This window comes from Globicephala melas, chromosome 1 (genome assembly GCF_963455315.2).
Source record: "Globicephala melas chromosome 1, mGloMel1.2, whole genome shotgun sequence".
NCBI lineage: Eukaryota > Metazoa > Chordata > Mammalia > Artiodactyla > Delphinidae > Globicephala > Globicephala melas.
This window is the reverse complement of record NC_083314.1, coordinates 56,980,997-57,003,417: the sequence shown is the minus strand read 5'-3', so window position 1 is coordinate 57,003,417 and position 22,421 is coordinate 56,980,997. Positions and strand designations below refer to the sequence as shown.

The 22,421-nt window shown below is 37.4% G+C and overlaps 1 protein-coding gene across 10 annotated transcripts in view; it reads left to right on the top strand.

Moving 5' to 3' along the window:
• The window catches only part of DNM3 (dynamin 3), a 569,430-nt gene that overhangs the window by 508,257 nt on the left and 38,752 nt on the right, over positions 1 to 22,421 (top strand). For all 10 annotated transcript variants that reach the window (XM_060296333.1, XM_060296364.1, XM_030875472.2 and 7 more), the window contains one exon: positions 21,803 to 21,967. In XM_060296333.1, coding sequence (XP_060152316.1) covers positions 21,803 to 21,967 — 165 coding nt within the window. The remainder of the gene's footprint in view (positions 1 to 21,802; positions 21,968 to 22,421) is intronic.

Genomic DNA, 22,421 nt, shown 5'->3' with positions numbered 1-22,421 from the left:
AGTGAACTGGGAAAAACATATTTTACTGAAGTTTATGGTTGTGAAAAAGTTTATCCCCAGAACACTGGAAGTTCAGAGCCTTTGTTTCTTCTTACCCGCGCACTGGTGACTTTTTACCACTAGGAGAGTTATGTACTCACTCCAACTCACAAAAAAAGGGTTATTTTATACTAGTCTCCAATAAAAGGACCAGGACTCTTTGGAGAAATTCTAGGACTGGAGCATAGAAAGTACAAAATGAGCCTGGAATACATATGGTGCCAGAAAGTAAGTACTCAAAGAATGATGGGGGACATCTTAAGGATACAGGAGGCAACTTGAAGGAGGCTTCCAATGACTAAATTTGGGACAATTTCAGCAAAAGAATAATGATAGTAACGGACTGTATCCTGTAGAATCCATATTTATATAAATAAATATTTGACTAAATAATTAAATGAAGGGGAAGGGAAAGTTCTTCCTTACAATATAATTCCAATTAATACATTTAGAAGAGAAAGTAGAAATAGAAAACCAGCATTTGCAAAACAGCACAGTAATATTTGTTTCTTTCAAGAATCATCAATGGATGCTGAAGTTAGTTGGTGAAAATGTGATGAGAAACAGGATATTTACATACCCTCAACATATCACCCATAAGATACTTACTAATTCCAAAAAGGCAAAACTGGAAACTTTACAGTGGAGAAACCTGGTAGTCACCATCTTAACCAAGTGCTCAGAGTTAACCTCACTAGTTAACGGGATAGATCAACGACATGTGTCTCCTGTTGTAATTCACTGAGGCGGACATCTCATTTATGTGGTTTGCTTGACAAAAATATATAACCTGGAATAATAATGAAGAAACCTCAGATAAAGTCAAACTGAGAGGCACTTTGCAAAACAACTGGTCAATACTCTTCAAAATTTCCTGACAGATTTTCAAGATGAAAATTTATTTAAAAATCAAAGATAAGGTTACTTTTTAATTCTACTTTTTAATTTTTATTGGAGTATAGTTGCTTTACAATATTATGTTAGTTTATACTGTACAGCAAAGTGAATCAGCTATATGTATACATATATCCCCTCTTTTTTAGATTTCCTTCCCATTTAGGTCACCACAGAGCACTGAGTAGAGTTCCCTGTGCTATACAGTAGGTTCTCATTAGTTATCTATTTTATACATAGTATCAATGGTGTATATATGTCAATCCCAGTCTCGCAGTTCATCCCACCCCTTCCCCCTTGGTATCCATACGTTTGCTCTCTACGTCTGTGCTGTGTTTCTATTTCTGCTTTGTAAATAAGATAGTCTATACCAGTTTTTTCAGATTCCACATATATGTGTTAATATATGATCTTTGTTTTACACTTTCTGACTTTACTCTGTATGACAGTCTCTAGGTCCATCCATGTCACTACAAATAACACAGTTTCATTCTTTTTTAAGGCTGAGTAATATTCCATTGTATATATGTGCCACATCTTCTTTATCCATTCCTCTGTTGATGGACATTTAGGTTGCTTCCATGTCCTGGTTATTGTAAATAGTGCTGCAGTGAACATTATGGTACATGTATCTTTTTGGATTATAGTTTTCTCAGGGTATATGCTCAGTAGTGGGATTGCTGGGTCACATGGTAATTCTATTTTTAGTTTTTTAAGGAATCTCCATACTGTTCTACATAGTGGCTGCATCAATTTACATTCCCACCAACAATGCATGAGGGTTCCCTTTTCTCCACACCCTCTCCAGCATTTATTGTTTGTAGATTTTTTTGATGATGGCCATTCAGACTGGTGTGAGGTGATACCTCATTGCAGTTTCGATTTGCATTTCTCTAATAATTAGTGATGTTGAGCATCTTTTCATGTGTTTGTTGGCCATCTGTATGTCTTCTTTGGAGAAAAGTCTATTTAGGTCTTCTGCCCATTTTTTGTTTTTTTGATACTGAGCTTCATGAGTTGTTTGTATATTTTGGAGATTAGTCCTTTGTCAGTTGGTTCGTTTGCAAATATATTCTCCCATTCTGAGGGTTGTCTTTTCGTCTTGTTTATGGTTTCCTTCACTGTGCAAAAGCTTTTAAGTTTCATTAGGTCCCATTTGTTTATTTTTGTTTTTATTCTCATTACTCTAGGAAGTGGGTCAAAAAAGATCTTGCTGAGGTTTATGTCAGAGTGTTCTGCCTATGTTTTCCTCTAAGAGTTTTATAGTATCTGGCCTTACTTTTAGGTCTTTAATCCATTTTGAGTTTATTTATTTATTTATTTATTTTTGGCTGAGTTGGGTCTTTGTTGCTGTGCACTGGCTCTCTCTAGTTGTGGTGAGTGGAGGCCACTCTTTGTTGCGGTGCATGGGCTTCTCATCGTGGTAGCCTCTCCCGTTGTGGAGCACGGGCTCTAGGTGTGTGGGCTTCAGCAGCTGTGGCACGCGGGCTTCAGTAGTTGTGGCACGCAGGCTCCAGAGCGCAGGCTCAGCTGCCGTGGCACACGGGCCCAGCTGCTCTGTGGCATGCAGGATCCTCCCGGACCAGGGCTCGAACCCATGTCCCCTGCATTGGCAGGTGGACTCCCAACCACTGTGCCACCAGGGAAGCCCTTGAGTTTATTTTTGTGTATGGTGTTAGGGAGTATTCTAATTTCATTCTTTTACATGTAGCTGTCCAGTTTTCCCAGCACCACTTATTGAAGAGGCTGTCTTTTCTCCTCTGCCTTTGCCTCCTTTGATAAAGGAGGCAAGAATATTGTATATTCTTGCCTCCTTTATCAAAGATAAGGTGACCATATGTGCGTGGGTCCATCTCTGGGCTTTCTATCCTGTTCCTTTGATCTGTATTTCTATCTTTATGCCAGTACCATACTGTCTTGATTACTGTAGCTTTGTAGTATAGTCTGAAGTCAGGGAGCCTGATTCCTCCAGCTCCATTTCCGTTTCTCAAGATTGCTTTTGCTATTTGAGGTCTTTTGTGTTTCCATACAAAATGTGAAATTTTTTGTTCTAGTTCTGTGAAAAATGCCATTGGTAGTTTGATAGGGATTGCACTGAGTCTGTAGATTGCTTTGGGTAGTATAGTCATTGTCACAAGATTGATTATTCCAATCCAAGAACGTGGTATATTTCTCCATCTGTCTGTGTTGTCTTTGAAATAAAAAAAAAAATCAAAGATAGGGTTATGATAGTTTCCTAGGCCTCTCCAACCTCCCTCATTCTCAGAAGGCCCATCTATTAGGTGTCTCCCCTCCCAGCTCTATCCAGAGACATCAATGCATGGCTTCAGTAGAACGGGGCCAAGTGCAAGGCTAAGAAGGAAGGAAGCAGTTTGAGTATGCACAAGGTCCCTACTGTGTTGAGTCAGCATGGTTGAGGCTATTAAAATGCCATCTTTTTCTCCCTCCCACTCCTCTCTCTCTTCCTCTACCTCAATACTCCACATCCCAGACTGCTTTTAATCCTATTGGGAGGATATACAGTGAGAAAGAAAGGAAAAATAATGAACGGCTGTATTCCTTGGCACATGAATAACACTTTCCCTTTTGGGGCTTCAGGAATAAAAAAATGAGAGGCTTTTAATCTTGCTAACTAGTGCAAGTGTGTGTGTGTCCCTGTGTGTATGTGTGTGTGTATGTGTGTGTATAAAAATATAAACTACCACTGTGGGAAGAATAATGCTGATTTTGAAAATCTACTAAGGCAAAAGAAAGCATTATTCCAGAATAAGGTGTGTTAGAGGCCAGTGAGAAAAAGAACAGCAGATGATTTTGTTTAGGGCTGGGTGAATTAGGAAATACCCTTTTCATAGCTAACTCTAAAGAGATGAGCTGTTGTTGCCAAGATGTGTTTATCAAATGTCTAGGCCATCTCACAGGATGTGAAATTTGGTTCAGCTGTGTAAAATAGCTCTGTATTTTTATTTTAGCCAAAACTCAGCAAGACTCAGTCAGTTCCCTCCCCAACAGAGTAAAACAGCAACAAGGACAACAACAAAACACACTGAAACAGCAGAGTAAATGTTGGCAGGAAGCCTGTTGTGATCCAGCCTTGCTTTTTAGAAGGAATCTCTCTCAGTTTGATGCATTGTTTCTCATAACTCCTGATGGCTTTTCTTACGATAAAATAAATTGAAGTGAAAAGAGAATATTGCCATTGGTAATTCCTTCTACTTTAAAAAAAAAAAAAGCAAGCAAAATTTCCATGCTCCTGTTGACTTTCTCGTGGCTCTAACAGGCTATGGAAATGTGCAAAGCAAAGCTACAGTTAGAATAGTCGGGTGTGAATACAGACCACATGCCTCACTACTTGCGCTTCTTTCTGGAGCAGTCTGTTTTGAGTGAGCCGGCTTCCCTCTGGTTAATCATTTGGCCTGGTGAGATTCCACCAGGTTGTGCCTCTGGTGACTCAGACAGAGCCTGGGGCATCACTGAATTTACATTAAAAATCAGATTGGCGTCTGGACACCACCCCACCACCACCACCACCACCACCCCCAACACACACACACACTTAATAAGCATCAAGTTGTGCACTTCCCTCTATACTGATGGCGCTGCTGGCTGTTTGTGTTGTTTTTGGCTTTGAGGTCTTATAGACCAGCCAGCCATTGTGTAAGCATGGTCTGTCTGAACTGCTTCGGGGCTAACTGCCTTCTTAGAAGTCCTCTTGCTGTTCATTATTTTGCCAGCAAGCTGTTACTATTGTTAATTTAAAATAACTCAGTCTATAAGATGGTGAAGTGTAGAAAACAGTAGTGCTTTAAATCTTCAAGATTTGGGGGGATCTTCATTTCTATAATTTGGGATAGGGGTTTTAAGCCAGTGTAGAACTTGTAAATTTGCTAAATTTAATACAGAATTTGGGGATAGGGGTTAATACTAAAGTATTCTGCTCATGCTGTTTTAAAAACTTCTGGTGTGTGTGCCTTTTTATTTTTTGTTCATCGTACAGTCTATTCAGAAAAATTAAAAAAAAAACAAAAAACAACATTAAGTAGCTCTTGGCAGAAGGTCAAAAACCAGCATTGCAGGGAAGGTATTTAAAAGTCTTTTAAGTGTGGCTATTTGTATAAGCAATAACCGAACATTTCTTATGACTAGGGAGGACTATTTTCACAGTCTTTCATGGAACTATTTCTAGACGATTTCTGTGGCTCTTTTCCTTGAGCTCATTTATTTGCTTTTGCTTTAGAACAGAGCATTTTAATGAGCAGTTTTATGAGCCTAACCTGCGTTCTGCAAGCTCCACATGACTGGATTCCTGTTACACATAACCTTTGCCCTATTTTCCATTAAAACACAAGACTTTCCTATAATCAACTCTGTACTAAGACCTTAGAGGAAAGAATGCAACAGATACTTTGGTCTACTATTCAGCCCACTAAATATGTTTTTGAATTATTTGTTGTTTCCTTGTGGTTTTAAAAATTATACATATTAATATTTTAATCACAAATTCCTTTCTTTTCTAAGATGCTTATATCCTCATTGGTTTCATACCTTTACCTAATCCAATATTGCCATATCCCTCTGAGTAAAAACCTATTTAGCTGTCTTTATAATCCACTGAGGCAGGTATAAGGGCAAGATGAACCCCAAATCATTTTGGAAATAGGAACTTTCAAGAAAAATAAACCACACAGTTTTTTTAATCTTATGTGTAATTGCCAGTGCCAGAAAGTTCCTTCTTATGGCAAAGCTAGATAAACATCTGATGCACCTTGACTCCTTCTCTTTGTCTTTTAATTGAAAGATCAGACAACTATTTTCCATTTTATACGTAGTATCCTAGATATTTTGGTATAGACTGACTTTTTTTCTCTAACCTGAAAAATCCAAATTTGTTTAATTTTTCTTCCAAGTCCACTTTCAGTGTTTTAATCCGTTTTATTGATGTCTGCTAAACATTCAAGTTCTCCCTTTCATTTGAGCAGGCTGCAGAACCCCTGGAAGGGTCTAACCATACTAAGAACAATGGAGCCGTTGTTGTTTGGCACACTCAGCTCCCCTCTTGGTCATGCATTCCAGCCACGTTTTGCCTTTTAAAACTATACTAAGAATTTAAGGTAGTCTGCGGTTCCTTATAACACCTAGCTCTTTTTCTCCCCTGGTTACTTCAGTCAATCTGTCCTCGTCTTACAGTTTTATTTACTTTTTCTTTTTAGAACAAGGAGGGCACTCTTTAAAACAGAGTGAAGTAAGTTTAGGGTAAATGAAAGGAAATCTACTTCACATAGCGGGTTATAAACTTATGGAACTCGTTAGTTCCCAAAGGTGGTGCTGGCAGGAAAGGTAAATGAATTAAAAAACCTCTTAGCCAAATTTATGAATGAGAGCCACAAATGGCTACTAAGAAAACCAGGGCTCTGCCTGATTCTTACAGTTGAAGTCAGAGAGTTGCTCCAAGCCTTCCTACAGGAGAGGTCTCTTGAGATCTGTTAAGTTGGCTGACCTTGGGTGTGGCCCATTACGGGATCTCCCGAGCATCCCGTGTCCTCTCAGTACTTGTCTCTCCTTGGTCTCACTGAGGCTCAGAAAGACCCTACAGGCCTGTTCTGGGATCAGCAACTTTCTTTTTGAAATAACATTTTTTTGGTAACTTTTCCTTTACCGTCAACCCTCTGTCTACCACAGTGCCAATTATGACTGTCAGGGAATGGTGACGTCTGTCCAGTGGAAACTAGCTGAGATCACATTTGGATCTTAAAACATAGATACTTTCTTTTATGTAAAGTCAGACCTTTCTTTTTTCCTGGGAATTTTCAGGCATCAGACCATAAATAGTGTTTTTACTTCACCCTGTACTCTATCCTCAGTAGAACCTTCAATCCCCTCACCCCTTCTGCTTTTCCCAGATCTATATCTGCAGGGGTTCTCAACCTAGGACAATTAAAAAATCGCAGGTGCTCTCATCCCAGACCGCGTAAATCACAGTCTGTGTGGGTGGGGCCAGTCAAGGGTATTCTTCAAAATCAGGCTATTCTCAGCAGCCAGATTGAAAGCCTGGACTGACGGGTTGCTTTAGGTTTTCTCCTCCACCTGCACACCCTGCTCATCATCTCAGTGCCATCTGAGGCATCATTCGGCCACACCCCCCACCTCCCCACCCCACCCCAACCCCCCTGCCACCCTCCCATGTTAAATGTTCGTTAGTGATTTTGGTGAAGCTCACTGCACCAGTCAACAACGCTGGACCTTTATGCTGTCTGCTTTCTTTGTCCTTCCAACTGGGAACTCCTAGGAAAAGAAAACTTACTGCAAAAATATGGTCCCTTGCAAATTTATGATACCCAACACTTATAGGACCTTCACCTCCTTTTACTCATCTCTTTGTTGACTGATATGGTACCTGCTCCAAATATGATCTTTCTTCACATCAGTCCCTCACATGCCTCTAGGCAGGCATGTCTCCTCTTTTTGGGGGAGAATGTTGAGACCAACCAGATGAAGCTGCCCAATACCCTTATTTCACCCTTCCCCCCTTTCTATTCTTACCATTCCCTTCAATCTATGAGAAGAAAAATTCCATTTCCATTTATTAAACACTATAGAGTACTAACCATGTGCAATGAATTATAATACAGTGGAAAAGACCTACTAGAAAGCAATTAATAATAATTCATAGGAAAAAATGTAAATTCTTAAGAAGAAGAAACATTTAAATAAGCAATAAATGTGTAGGAGGGAGAGATCAATTCTGATGGTCGAGGGAAGGTTATCACATAGATAACCATCTCACAGTCTTCTACGCTGGATATAAACTTAAAAATTTTTTTTTCAAAGACAACTGGGAAAATGTAATGTGACACTGAATATTTGTAATGTTGAGAAATTATTAATATTTTTAGGTGTGATAATAGTATTGTGGTTATGATTGTTAAGGGTCCTTTTCTTTTAGGAATACACACTGACATATTTACAGATAAAATTATATGTTGTTGGAGTTTGCCTCAAAATAGTTGAGGAAGATAGAACAAGGATGTGCATGTGGTGAATTACTGAAGATGAGTAATGAGCACCTCCAGGTTAATTTATATTATTCTCTCTACTCTCTCTACTTTTACACGTATTTAAAATTTCCCAAATAAATAGATTTTTTTTAAAGTCACTGATGTTAAGGAATTCTTGTTAAATATTTTTGAGGTGACAATAGTACTATGGTTATGTTTTTTGAAAAGGAGTCCTAATCTTTTAGAAATACCAATTGAAATATTAATGCATGAAATGGTAAAAAAAAAAATGGAGTCATTGAGATCATTGCAGGTTTTTTTAATTATAGTAAAGCAAAAGCACAAAATTTTTACTTTGTCATTGAAAAAATTTCTCCTCAGGAATATATCCACAAACCCCAAGTTGAAAAACAATACTTTAGAAAGTTATGTAAATTCTGCTCTGTATTTTACCTGTTTTTACCTAAAGATTATGACAGTTTCCAAGTAAAACTGTGAGTTGTACATTCTGTAGATGAGTGCATACAGAAGAGTAAAAACCACCAAACACTGGGTGTGAGTAGATATAGTCCTTAGCATTGTAGGATTTATCACAAGAGTAGTGGCTTTAAAAACCATTTGGTTATATTCCAGTTAACATCAGGCTTCAGTAGATTTGCATTGAGATGTACTAAAACAGTCCTGGATGAAAACAAAATTCCACAGGATTTCCCCATTATCAGTTTAATTAGTAAATTCAATCTTAGCTCTCTGACAAATTTTTCAATGAAACACTGATGATTAACAAATTTCTCTGATTTGGAGAAGAAGGAGCGTCTTGGCTCTGAGATTAGGATATTCATGAGCAACAAAATGGTCATTAAACTAAAATCAGATCCCAGCTGACTATCTGGAAAATCCACAGATTAGAAAATTCTCATTCATGGATGAATGAGAATGGAGTGTGATACCAATACCTTCATTATTTCAAGTGGATATCTGTAAAGCATATTATTCTCTATTCTTGTCACCTTAAAGCCGTAAATGCTCATTAAACTCCATCCCCATACTGACAGTATCTCAATAAAAGTTAAAATTAAGTGCACAACTGATTACCTTAATGAGACCATTTTATGCTCTCTCAACGTCTCACTTGACACTATAACCAAAAGGAAATAAAACTTTTGTACACTTAACCAGGAAACATAGGATTTATCAGGGGGCCATTCTGAGACTATCAATCTAATGTGAATATTTTTATCAGCATGAGTCAGCAATATTGTTTAACAGTGGAACTGGAACTTAAGAACAGGATTGTTAATGTGTAACCATTTATAAAGTTTTCTAAATGAGCAGAATTTCTTTAGAGCTTAAAAAGAAACCTTTATTTAGGAAAATATAATACCATGTACCTACACTTGTGTCTACACTGTCCAGTGAGGTAGCCCCTATGGTTACTGAGCACTTGAACTGTGCCTAGTCCAAATTGAGATGTGCTGTAAGTGTAAAATACACACTGGGTTTCAAAGACTAGGTGGAAAAAAAACAGAAAAAGAAAGAAAGAAGGAAGGAGGGAAAGGAGGGAAGGAAAAAGGAGGGAGGAAACTATCTAATGATGTTTATATTAATTATACATTTTATCAGTTTGCTGGGGCTGCCATAACAACCTACCACATACTAGGTGGCTTAAACAACAGAAATTTATTTTCTCACAATTCTGGAAGGTAGAAATCTGAGCTCAGTGTGTCAGCAGAATTGGTTTCGTCTGAGGCCTTTCTTACGGGCTTATAGGTGGCCATCTTCCCTCTGTTATCATCTGGTCTTCCTTCTGTGTATGCCTATGTCCAAATTTTCTCTCCTTAGAAAGACAACAGTCATATTGGAGGAAGGCATACCCTAAAGGTCTCATTGTAACTTAATTACCTCTTTAAAGACTCTATCTCCAAATGCAGTCCCATTCTGAGATACTGGGAGTTAGGACTTCAACAAAGGAAGTTTGAGGAGATCCAACTTAGCCCATAAACATATGTCAAAATGATAATATTTTGGATATATTTTGTTAAATAAAACATTGTTCAAATGCACTTCACTTATTTTGCTTTACTTTTTTTAATGTGGCTACAGAAATGTGGCTTGCATTATATTTCTATTGGTTGACACTATTTTATTTCTTTGGAGTGTTAAAACACTGTATCCATCACCTATTGGAGGAGTAAGAAAAAGTTCTAATTATGAATAAATTTCTCACTTTCTATTTAATTCTACTTTTAATACTCAGGTTTTTTGTTTGTTTGTTTTTTGCGGTACACGGGCCTCTCACTGTTGTGGCTTCTTCCGTTACGGAGCACAGGCTCCGGACGCGCAGGCTCAGCGGCCATGGCTCACAGGCCCAGCCGCTCCGCATGTGGGATCTTCCCAGACCGGGGCACGAACCCGCATCCCCTGCTTCGGCAGGCGGACTCTCAACCACTGCGCCATGAGGGAAGCCCCTTAATACTTCGTTTTACTTAGGTATTGCTAATGAGCAAAAGCAGTGAGATGGTATATAAAGATCATGAAATGTACACAAGGAAAATTAGGTCGGAGTTCCATTTGGATCTTCCTCTCTTTATGATCTCAGGTACATCATCTTCCCTCTCTGTGCTTTAATTTATTCTTCCTTAGTGAATAATAATGGCTAAAATTTATTGAGGGTTTATTATGTGCCAGGCACTCTTCTGAATTCTACCCTAGTAATTTATTTAATCCACACAACAACCCTTTGAAAGGTAATAATTATAATAGGTAATAATTATAATAGGTACCATTATTACTCTATTTGACAGATAACTGAAGCTCCCAGAGATTAATTAACCTGCCCAAGGACACAGAATTAGTAAGTGGTAGAACCAAGTGGTCTAACTTGATCACCTCCTTTATTCCTTCCCATACTTCTCTCTCATAAGATTGTTTTGGGACTCAACTGAGATGGTGTCTGTGAATGCATTTAAAAATTATCGACAGTTATTTTTTTGGTCTGTTTTCCTAGAAATGATGCAGATAAAGCTATGTGTTTCTCTTTTGATCAGCAAATGTGTATATCTTCCTTGACTGCCTGGTCATTTCAAAGCTAACAGAAGTGACTGTGTCTGTGTTTTTAATACATTATTGAACACAACTCTTTAATTCAGAAATCATTATATCTATTTTACTTTGAAACTGTTTATATGGATTGAGTAGACGTAAACAATTGGCAGAGGGACTATCATAGTACTCACTAATAATAACATTTCTAGGAATTTTGAAGCCATGGTTAGGAAAAAGGGAAATTCGGGGGAAACTGTGAATACATGCATTGGTACATTTTCTTAGCAATATTTACATCTCTAATCTAAAGTTACCTTGTTATTCTGTAAAGGAACAACTTGATCTCGTCATAAAAAACATTATTTGGAACAGTAGATTGATTGATCAACATCTGTTAGTGATTGTAGTCTGATATCTGCTCCTAAACTACTTTTAAAACAGTCTAGGGGAAGAAAGTTTTTAAGAAACCACATCAATTTTTCTCTTATACTTCAAGTCATGTTTACAAATTTTATTAACACAGCCCTCAGTACAATCTCATGTATACAAACTTTAAAATACTATAGAATTTTTCTCATAGTAATTGCACCTTTTCATAAATTTACCTTAGAAGAGTTTTAATTTTTATTATAAATGAAACCGTAAGTTGCTGATCTTTTTTTGTTTTTGTTGGTTTTTTTTTTTTTTTGCGGTACGCGGGTCTCTCACTGTTGTGGCCTCTCCCGCTGTGGAGCACAAGCTCCGGACGCGCAGGCTCAGCGGCCACGGCTCACGGACCCAGCCGCTACGCGGCATGTGGGATCTTCCCGGACCGCTCCGCAGCATGTGGGATCTTCGCAGACCGGGGCACGAACCCACGTCCCCCGCATTAGCAGGCGGACTTTCAACCACTGCGCCACCAGGGAAGCCCCATGATATTTATGTCATCTTGTCTCTCTTAACTTTCACCACTCTGTGAAAAGTAGACAGAATTTGATAGCTGAAGCAAATATCAGTATTAAGGTGAAGCAAAGTAAGTTTTTTTTAAAATATATGTTCCATCCTCCATATTGGTAAGCAGGCAACACACACACAGACACACGCACACACACACAGAGTTTCAGAAGAGGGATGGAGAGAAGTAACAAAAGACAAACTCCAGACTCAATGGTTATAACTTCTGCTATATAGCTCTTTGTCCAATCAATCTTACTTTCAATATCAGTAGTTTCAGCATCTACAGTATATTTTATTTTTATCATCTTCATGAATTTCTATTTTCTGCAAACTGAAATTTTGCCTAAATTGAGACGAACTTGCTTACATTTTAGAGTATTAATTGGGAACGACTATCTACAAAGACAGGAGTTCTGTTTTTGGCAACTTTGGAAGTAACTTTCCAATTCCAATGTATGTGCTGTCTATTTTATGACGCAGACAGATGTGGTCCAGTGCTGTCACCAGAAATGTTCTACCTTTGAACGTTGGAAACAAGAAATTTGCAATATCTCAACATGGCGAATTTCTTCTGATTTTACTTTCATCTCTCATATTAACAGAAATGAATCTAAATTGTCTAAAACAGCTTTTAGATGTTTTACCTGGATTGTCTGGTAAGGCTGTTGGGCCCTCAAGGTGTACTCACTAATTCATTTGTAGGGATGGATGAAAAAGTTATCTTGAGGCCTTTGGGAATTCTGCAGTAGAATTCTGTGGTTGACAGCTTTATCAACTACAGTGTTCAGTGGACCTTGGAGAAATTTAAAACCCTTGACTGTAGCTGCTTCTTTAAAGGCTTCGTTTTTTTTCCTACACTCTTGAAGGAAGTAACGATTCTACCTAAAGCGTTTTACCATTGTGTGTTTGTAATCCATTGCATTCTTTTTCGTTTGTTTTTTACATGTTTTTGCATGTAAAGCAAGTGATACTGTATTTATATTGAATTTTTAAGATTATTTACCTCATAATATAAGGAAGAACTAAATTAGTGTTTTCATAATACTTGAATTTTATTGCCCCTGCTTTCTCTAGGACTTTATTAACTTTACTGTGATGTATCAGTACTCATCCATGTAAACATTTCTGAAGAATGAAACAATAGATAAATTTTGTTTTATAATATTTATGATTTTTCTTTCACATCTTTGTCCATCTTTCAGCCTTTATAACAAGACCCAATGTTTCATTGCATAGACCTTATAATCCCTTAATACCCTGATTCTAAAATGAATGAGCTTTAAGAATATCTGTTAAACAAATGGTATGATGGATGTAATAACTTGAAATTTCCCTGCAGTTATGCATTTTAGATAAGAAAAGTAGAATTCTAAAAGCATAGATTACTCTTTTGAGATGGTCATTTTTGTTCCTAGTCTTCAGGTATTATCTTCTTACAAATGAAACCACTAAGATTTATCTTGTGATCATAATATTTGGTTACTTGAGTATAAAACATTTGTGATGATAGTGACGTTATAGAATTAGCAGCATCAAAAGAATCACTCTGAATCACAGAAGAGCTTTCATTGTGACCAACATCATGAAGAATTGTTTTACGTCTATAAGGCATTTCTCACAGGACTATATTTGGTCATCCTAGTAGCATTTGGAAGTACATCTTTCATTTCAAGGTATTTGTAGATCACTTTTGTTGGTGGGGTGAGTATCAACCCCACCCTAATCAAGAATGGAGAAGAGGTAATATTGTATAGCAGTTAAGAGAATACATTTTGCAATTGGAATATCTGTATGGAATCCCCGCTCTACCACTTATTAACTAAGTGACTTTAAGCAAGTGAGTTTACTTCTCAGTCTCCTCATCTGTAAAATGCAAATAACAACAATAACAACAACAATAATAATATCTACTTCATAAGCTTGCTGTAGGATTAAATGGGTCAGTGAATGTAAATCCGTTTGAAAACTATCTGACATTTTCCTATCATTTAGTGAGATTTTTTTTCATCATAACTTTCAATGTAGAAATGTTTCCATATGGTAGAAGTCAGTCTACCAATTTGGTTGAAGAAAAAAAGAAAAATATAGCCCATTAACTAGTATATGTAGTAATATAACAAGAATGCATCAGTGTAGTAATGGTATCCTCTAAGGATTATCTGAGCATCATTTTAGCCCTATAACTTTCACCTTTTTCTTGTGGATTTGCCATCAACCATTATGATCCCTGCCTTCAGGAAGCTTTCATTTTGGTTAGGGAAATGGACATTTACATACCTAACAAAGATACAAGACAAAGGATAAAAAATCTAAACTGAATGTTCAGACGGTGTTGTGTTTTAGCTGCAGCATTCAAAGGTGTGTTACATTCGCGCTAAACCGTGAAGGACGAACAGGAGGAGGTGTAAGAAAAAAGTTTTAGGCTGAGAGAACATCATGAATATCTAAGTGTTTTATTCATTTGGGCTCTTTAGGGCATAAGTAACAGAAATTAAATTCAAGTGTACTCTTTAAAAATAACAAAACCATTTACTGACTGGTATAACTGTATAATCCAGAGGTAGATAGAGCTGTCCCAGCTGGATCCGGACATTCCAATAATGTCTTTAAATATCTGCCCCTCTCCGTGTCTCAGCTATGCAGTTTTCTCTGTTGACTTCATTCACTGGCAGGTTTGACCCCTCTTCGCTCTGAGACAGGCTAGCCCTCAGGCTTACATCTTAAAAAGTTTTCATCCTAACTGAAAGGGAACGTCTCCTTCCTAACAGTTCTGACAAATGTGCTGTGATTGGCTTTGCTTGGTCACATTGCCGTCTACCATCGCAGAGGCCAGGCCAGATGGGTATTTGGGGGGACTTGGCCCTATCAGTAAGATCCCATCTAACCACCAGGACTGAGAGTGGGGGAGAGGAGGCTTCCCAAATTTATATTTGGTCTACCAACAGAGGAGGGATGGCAAGACCTGTGATAGAATAGAGAGGATGAAGATGGATCATTTTTTGACTCATCTCTCTCTCCCTTAATATAATTGCATTAGATTTCTCAATTATTAGTGAATGCTGTGAAGTAAAGTTAAATCATTAGAGTGAGACCATTGTAACTCCCCATCCCAGCCTCCCTGATCTTCTGCTTCTCTGAATTCTTACAGCACCTATAAACTCCACTAAGCAATGTAACACTGAATCACTTACTATTTTATAATCTATAGTGAGACTGTGTATTAGCATTCTCCAGAGAACAGGTAAGTTCATAAATATAAACTTATTATGTTGAAATAATAATGAAATACCTGCCCCAAAGTACCAGACTGTAGCCTAGACTATCCTCAAAGGCTTCCTGGAGCATGTTTTTCCCATTGTTGTTGTTTTTTTTTTTTACAAGTTTCATTGCCTGCCTTTCTGGCCTCTGCAAATCAGAAGTGAATGACTGGAAGTGGGGAAAGGTTCTTAGTGAAACATTCTCCATATTTTGGGGCTAGAAAATTCAAAGCAGCATTACCATGGAAACAGTATTTTCAGAATGACAACCTGCTTCACTGAGAAAAGTTAAATGATTTTTTTTACCCTTTTTTTAAAGGGAGTGGAGAATTGTATAACAGTAATAAGATGCTTTAAAAGGGGCAAGCATTGGTTATCTGGAAAAATCACTTGTGTAGATCTGTACATTAACTCCCAAAGTTCTCCACTGCTGAGAAGAGATGCAGCCAACTCCCCTTTAGCTCAATAGTATGTTTATGTGCATATTATTGCCAGGATACTTCGGATTTCTATTATTCCACTTTTAAAGAGTTGCAGTCACCAGCCTTATTTAGACGGTTTCAATGATCCTCAAAGAAGCTTATGACATAATTAAGTAAGAGCTTTAAGGAAAGGAAGGAGACAGAAACAAAACATATGAAAAATAGATATCCTGATCAAGCCCAGAGCTTCTATAGTGGATGCTTTGAGGTATTGTGGGAATTATTTCTGATTTGGCTCTATCATTCTTTCACTTGTTAAAGTTTCAAGTCTTTAGGAGAAAGCTTTTAAATTAAAATTTTATAAAGCAGGCTGTTTCTTGAATACGTGCAAATAATATTAATTTTTATAAACAATTTTACATTTATAGTGCTAAGTTGCTATTTTTGATTGTTTAAATTGCATTAGATTTCTCAAAAGCTATTTAGAAAAAATTTACAATAGGAAGGCTGTCCATTGTTATTTTTCAGAAGAAAGCTGGTTTTCACAATATTATTCACATTTTGTAAACAGCATCAATGAACCTGCACATAAAAGGTTAAATGTTTGCAGACCATTCTTTTTTGCCTCAAAGATCAGAGACAAATTACTATTTTTATTTTACATTCCCTTGATGAGGATAATGATAAACAGCTGTCACTTCAGTGCTTAGACTGCAAAGAATCCTATTGCAATCCTATAGTTTAAACAAAGAAAAAAATACATAGTCATACACAGTATTCATACAGAAAAGAGAATGATAGAGAATTTGCTTAAGACTGGAGTTAGAGAAAAGGGAGTATTTGCTCTCTGCAGTTACTCAGTTAAAAGATAATTTCCACATATGTACATTTTCCCCATTCATCTTAGACATACTGGAAGGGGAAATTACTCCTTCTTTCTTTCTAAAATCAGAAAAGAAATTAAATTCGCATTTTGAATTCTGTGAGTCCCCATCATGCCCATGGTATTATCAGAGTAGTTAAGATTTGCATGTGACTACGTGTCTACTAGTATTTCCAAAAACTAAAGAGAATTTCTAATTGTTTTACTGGTTATTCTGGAATGTTTCTTTTTTTTTTAATGTTGAGAATTAAACCGTTCAGTGTTCTCCATTCACTCTAATGCTTTGTTTATTATTTGCACCTGATTTCAGAAAGTGAATGTCAATGTCTTTTGCATATTTTTATATGCAGAAATTAAAGCAAGGCTAAATGTTAAGAATAGTGTGAAGTGGGGAAATTCAGTGTTTCTATATGAAAATAAGAATGGTGGTATAATTTTCCTGGTGTTTCATGTTCCTAGAGGTTCTTTTAATAAATGCTATTTATTCTGGTTTTCTCTTTTGGCTCAATCACTTTTTTTTTTTTTTAACAAATATCAGTATTTAAAATGACATCTTTTTCCTAGAAACTCTTTTTACATTTATCATTTTATCTGTGAAGCTAACTTGATATATTATAGATTTTCCCCTGTTTCATAATACTTCTTGATTTTTTTATACCTAAGGAAAATCAGAAATTGGATTCACATTATATTCATCTTACACTTATTGAAAACATGTCAGCTCTCAGAGCCTCAGTGTGCTCTTAGGTTGACAATAACAATGGTACCCACCTCCTAAGGTTGTGGTGTGGATCTTCTATGTAAAGTGCTTATCACAGTACCTAGAACACAGTAAGTGCTCAATAAATGTTCCTGGGAGAGGTAGTATGTTGATGCTGAAATGCCATCACCTCCTTCTGTTAAATACAACAGCAAAATCCCAGTATGTTTCAGATCAGAGAGACAAACTGAATTGTACTTTATCCATTATGGAGGTTTATATTGCTTTATGTAAAAGATGTTTTCATCACAAAGCTGTAGGTCATGTGTTCTCACTTATATACATAATTTCATCATCATTTTATCATCCTCACTATGATCAAGTAGTAGTGGATCCTAACTCATCAACTTGCGGTTTCTCTCATCTCCAATTTTTGTAACAAGTAGACACTCTTGGAGATCCTGAAATGCACTGAGCAGCTTTCTTTTTTTCTTTCTTTTTTTTTTTTTTTTTGCGGTACACGGGCCTCTCACTGTTGTGGCCTCTCCCGTTGCGGAGCACAGACTCCGGACGCACAGGCTCAGCGGCCATTGCTCACGGGCCCAGCCGCTCCGCAGCATGTGGGATCTTCCCGGACCGGGGAACGAACCCGTGTACCCTGCGTCGGCAGGCGGACTCTCAACCACTGCGCCACCAGGGAAGCTCTAGGCAGCTTTCTTGATTTAGGTAAACCCTTTTGTAGTGTCAGCTCCTCCTCTTTCTCCTCTTTCTCTGGTGCATCAAGCTCTGTTCTAGGTGCTGAGAAGGGAGAGAGAAACAAGACCCCAGAGTCTAATAGTGGAGAAGCATAAAATTAGGCTGGATAAAATAATAAACAGTAGTACCAGACACAGATGAAGTACAGTACAGGGAGCGGTGGAGGGTCTGAGGGCCATCGGGAGTTTGTCTAGAAGAGGTGATGAGGGAGCTGGGTTTTGAAAGATGAAAGATCTTCACAGATGGGAGGAGGGGATTCCAGGCAAAGGGACTAGCTTGCAGAAAACATGGTGGTATAAAAAAATACGTTTGCCATTTTTATATGGTTGGAATTGAAAATGTTTTGTGCTCAAATTTTTCAACTTAAATTTCCATAATGTGTGTTGAGAATCAAGTGGCTCTCTAACTCATTCCATGAATATTCAGAAAGGAAAGAGAGAAACTAACATTATTGAGCACCCACGAGACCCTTGACTAGGTTACTTCATATGCATTATCTCATTTAACTTCCACAAGTTTTCCAGAGAAGTGTATTCCCATTTTAAAGATGGGGAAACTGAGTCTCAGTTACATTAAATAAGTGAGGTGTGGCCACACAACCACTACATGATAAAGCCTGAATTTGAACCTAAAGTTTTTACTTTCAAATACAATACCCTTAAAACAACATTGCAGTTACCACTGATTCTTAGAATTTGGGCTCAGCATGGAACACAATCTGCAGTGGTTTTTATGCCCTGGAAAGAAGTTTGGGAAAACAATTGGTTTTTCACTGCCATGGCTGACCTTCCCTCTATCACTTTACCAATTTATGACCTTAGTTTTTTACCTATTTATCCCAGATCCTATTGTGCTTATATTACAGATTAATAATAAAAATAAGGAACTACCTGATTTAATTCTTTCAGTGACCAAAGACCATTTAAAAAGAAATGGTATAGGGAAACGACTGTCATTTTTGAAACTTCCAATCCTCTATCTTGCTGTAGTAGCAGTTAGATGCCTCAGAAATGTCCTCCACAGTATGGTACTGGCACAAAAACAGAAATATAGATCAGTGGAGCAGGATAGAAAGTCAAGAGATAAACCCACACACATATGGTCACCTTATTTTTGATAAAGGAGGCAAGAATATACAGTAGAGAAAAGACAGCCTCTTCAGTGAGTGGTGCTGGGAAAACTGGACAGCTACATATAAAAGAATGAAATTAGAACACTCCCTAACACCATACACAAAAATAAACTCAAAATGGATTAAAGCCCTAAATGTAAGGCCAGACACTATAAAACTCTTAGAGGAGAACATAGGCAGAACACTCTGACATAAATCACAGCAAGATCCTTTTTGACCCACCTCCTAGAGAAATGGAAATAAAAACAAAAATAAACAAATAGGACCTAATGAAACTTAAAAGCTTTTGCACAGCGAAGGAAACCATAAACAAGACGAAAAGACAACCCTCAGAATGGGAGAAAATATTTGCAAATGAAGCAACTGACAAAGGATTAATCTCCAAAATTTACAAGCAGCTCATGCAGCTCAAAATCAAAAAAACAAACAACCCAATCCAAAAATGGGTAGAAGACCTAAACAGACATTTCTCCAAAGAAGATACGCAGATTGCCAACAAACAAATGAAAGAATGCTCAACATCACTAATCATTAGAGAAATGCAAATCAAAACTACAATGAGATATCATGTCACACCAGTCAGAATGGCCATCCTCAAAAAATCTACAAACAATAAATGCTGGAGAGGGTGTGGAGAAAAGGGAACCCTTTTGCACGGTTGGTGGGAATGTAAATTGTTACAGCCACTATGGAGAACAGTATGGAGGTTCCTTAAAAAACTAAAAATAGAACTACCATACGACCCAGCAGTCCCACTACTGGGCATATACCCTGAGAAAACCATAATTCAAAAAGAGTCATGTATCACAGTATTCATTGCAGCTCTATCTACAACAGCCAGGACATGGAAGCAACCTAAGTGTCCATCATCGGATGATTGGATAAAGAAGATGTGGCACATATATACAATGGAATATTACTCAGCCATATAAAGAAACGAAATTGAGTTATTTGTAGTGAGGTGGATGGACCTAGAGTCTGTCATACAGAGTGAAGTAAGTCAGAAAGAGAAAAACAAGTATCATATATTAACACATATATGTGGAATCTAAAAAAAAAAAAGAAATGGTTCTGAAGAACCTAGGGGCAGGACAGGAATCAAGATGCACACATAGAGAATGGACTTGAGGACACAGGGAGGGGGAAGGGTAAGCTGGGACGAAGTGAGAGAGTGGCATGGACATATATATACTACCAAATGTAAAATAGATAGCTAGTGGGAAGCAGCCGCATAGCACAGGGAGATCAGCTTGGTGCTTTGTGACCACCTAGAGGGGTGGGATAGGGAGGGTGGGAAGGAGACGCAAGAGGGAGGAGATATGGGGACATATGTATAAGTATAGCTGATTCACTCTGTTATAAAGCAGAAACTAACACACCATTGTAAAGCAATTATACTCTAATAAAGATGTTAAAAAAAAAGAAAAGGAATGTCCTCCAGTTGTCACCCTGAAGTATGGGGCCAGACTCTCAGGATTGGAAAGTGACCACTGTGTTTTAGAGTGAGCACATATTATTTTAATATTTTTAAGGTGTTAGAAGAGCAACAGAAGCCTTTATAAATGTTTAGAACTGATTTCTACCTTTGTTATTATTGATTTTTGTAGCCTATAAATATGCCTTTCACACATGCATATTGATCGAAAGTTAACGCTTATTTATAGATGTCTTTAAGCGATTCAGCACGGTGCTTTGCCGAGAACTGATTGGATGAGTAAAAACCCGGCATATCAAAGTATGTACATTTCGAAAGAAAAGTACTTCATGTCCACATTGGAAGCAATAAATTATTTTCCCCTTTTATTTTTGCATTCATAATTAAATCTTTCCAAAGCTAGAAAGTAGCCAGACCACTAACAATATTTGTATCATGTTCTGGGGCTTAGATGGTTCAACCTGACTTGAAATGGAGACCATTTGTTCTAAATTGATTTCAATGCCAAGCCAATAGGTCAGTCCTTAATGATGAAGATGCCATTCCAGCCCAGCCTCTGGTGGATAAGCCAAAATTAATTAACTCAAGTCCCATAGTATAGAAAACAGATGCTTCTCTCATGCTGCAGAAATAAATGCTTTGTGTGTGGATGCGTTCTGTTTTATTCAAAGAATAACAAGTTAGAAGTTAAAATTGTAAGTTTTTCACAGTTGAGCCAGCCTTTAGTAGTGATGACAGAAGCATGAATTTATATAACAAATTCCAGCAAGAGCATGGAAAAATGAATTATCCCCTATATCTCTTACTTTGGCTCCAGGCCAGGCCTAGGAGATTTAGTTTTAAATCTGGACTGATCCAAGTGCTGATCCATTCCAGAGCAGACCTAGGAGTTCCAGAACAACACCAAGGTTATTTCTAATCTATAGGATCCCTGGAGACGCCTCCCAGAAGTGTACATCTGCATCATATGTTTGGATTCAGTTCTTTGGCCAGCTTGCAAATGGCTTAAGATTAGATTGTTCTCTGGAGGTATGTTGTTAGGTGCACTGTTTATCTGGTCATCCATCTAAACATTCATTCAGAATTACAATACTTGCTTTTCCTCAATTGTGGCAGGCTAAAGGTAGCATAATAACTGCATGGTTCTGATCTCTTTTCAGAATTAATGGCTGTTTGATAAGATAAAGATGTTACCATCTAGTAGTACAACTCCAAATTCAGTAAACAGAAGTCTTTCATCTGATAATGTCTGGTATTTTTCTCTTCTGAATAAATGTGAAATAATCCATGTTTGGCTTTCCTTTCTGTTAGACTGAAAATGATGAGAATGGCCAAGCAGAAAACTTTTCCATGGACCCACAGTTGGAGAGGCAAGTGGAGACCATTCGCAACCTCGTAGACTCCTACATGTCTATTATCAACAAATGTATTCGAGACCTAATTCCAAAAACGATAATGCATCTTATGATCAATAATGTAAGTGATTATAAACTGTCTCATTTTAACCTCTAACCCATCCTAGTGTGGAAATTGCTCACATTCTCTTCAGCTTCTTTGTGATATTTTCTGGATGGTTGAAATACCTATCACCTAGGCTTATCATTTTCCATTACAAGTGGTAAGTGACTGACGAGTGGAAGAGAACTTAAGAAAGAAAACATAAAACTTCTAGATACAGTACAGTGGTATTCCCTATTGGCTGTCTCCTCTAGAAGGGTGTGAATTTGCTTACAATAAAGCAGAGCAAAAATACTCTAGTCAGGGTATAAATTAGTTGCAAAGCCAGCAATAAAACCAGATACCCTGGCTCCTAGACTTTGAGATTAAAGGCAAAAGATATTTATTCTCTTCTGCATACACACACATACTGAATATGGTAATATGATTATTTTCACCTTCTAAAAACTATGGAATGCTATTTTAACATGGG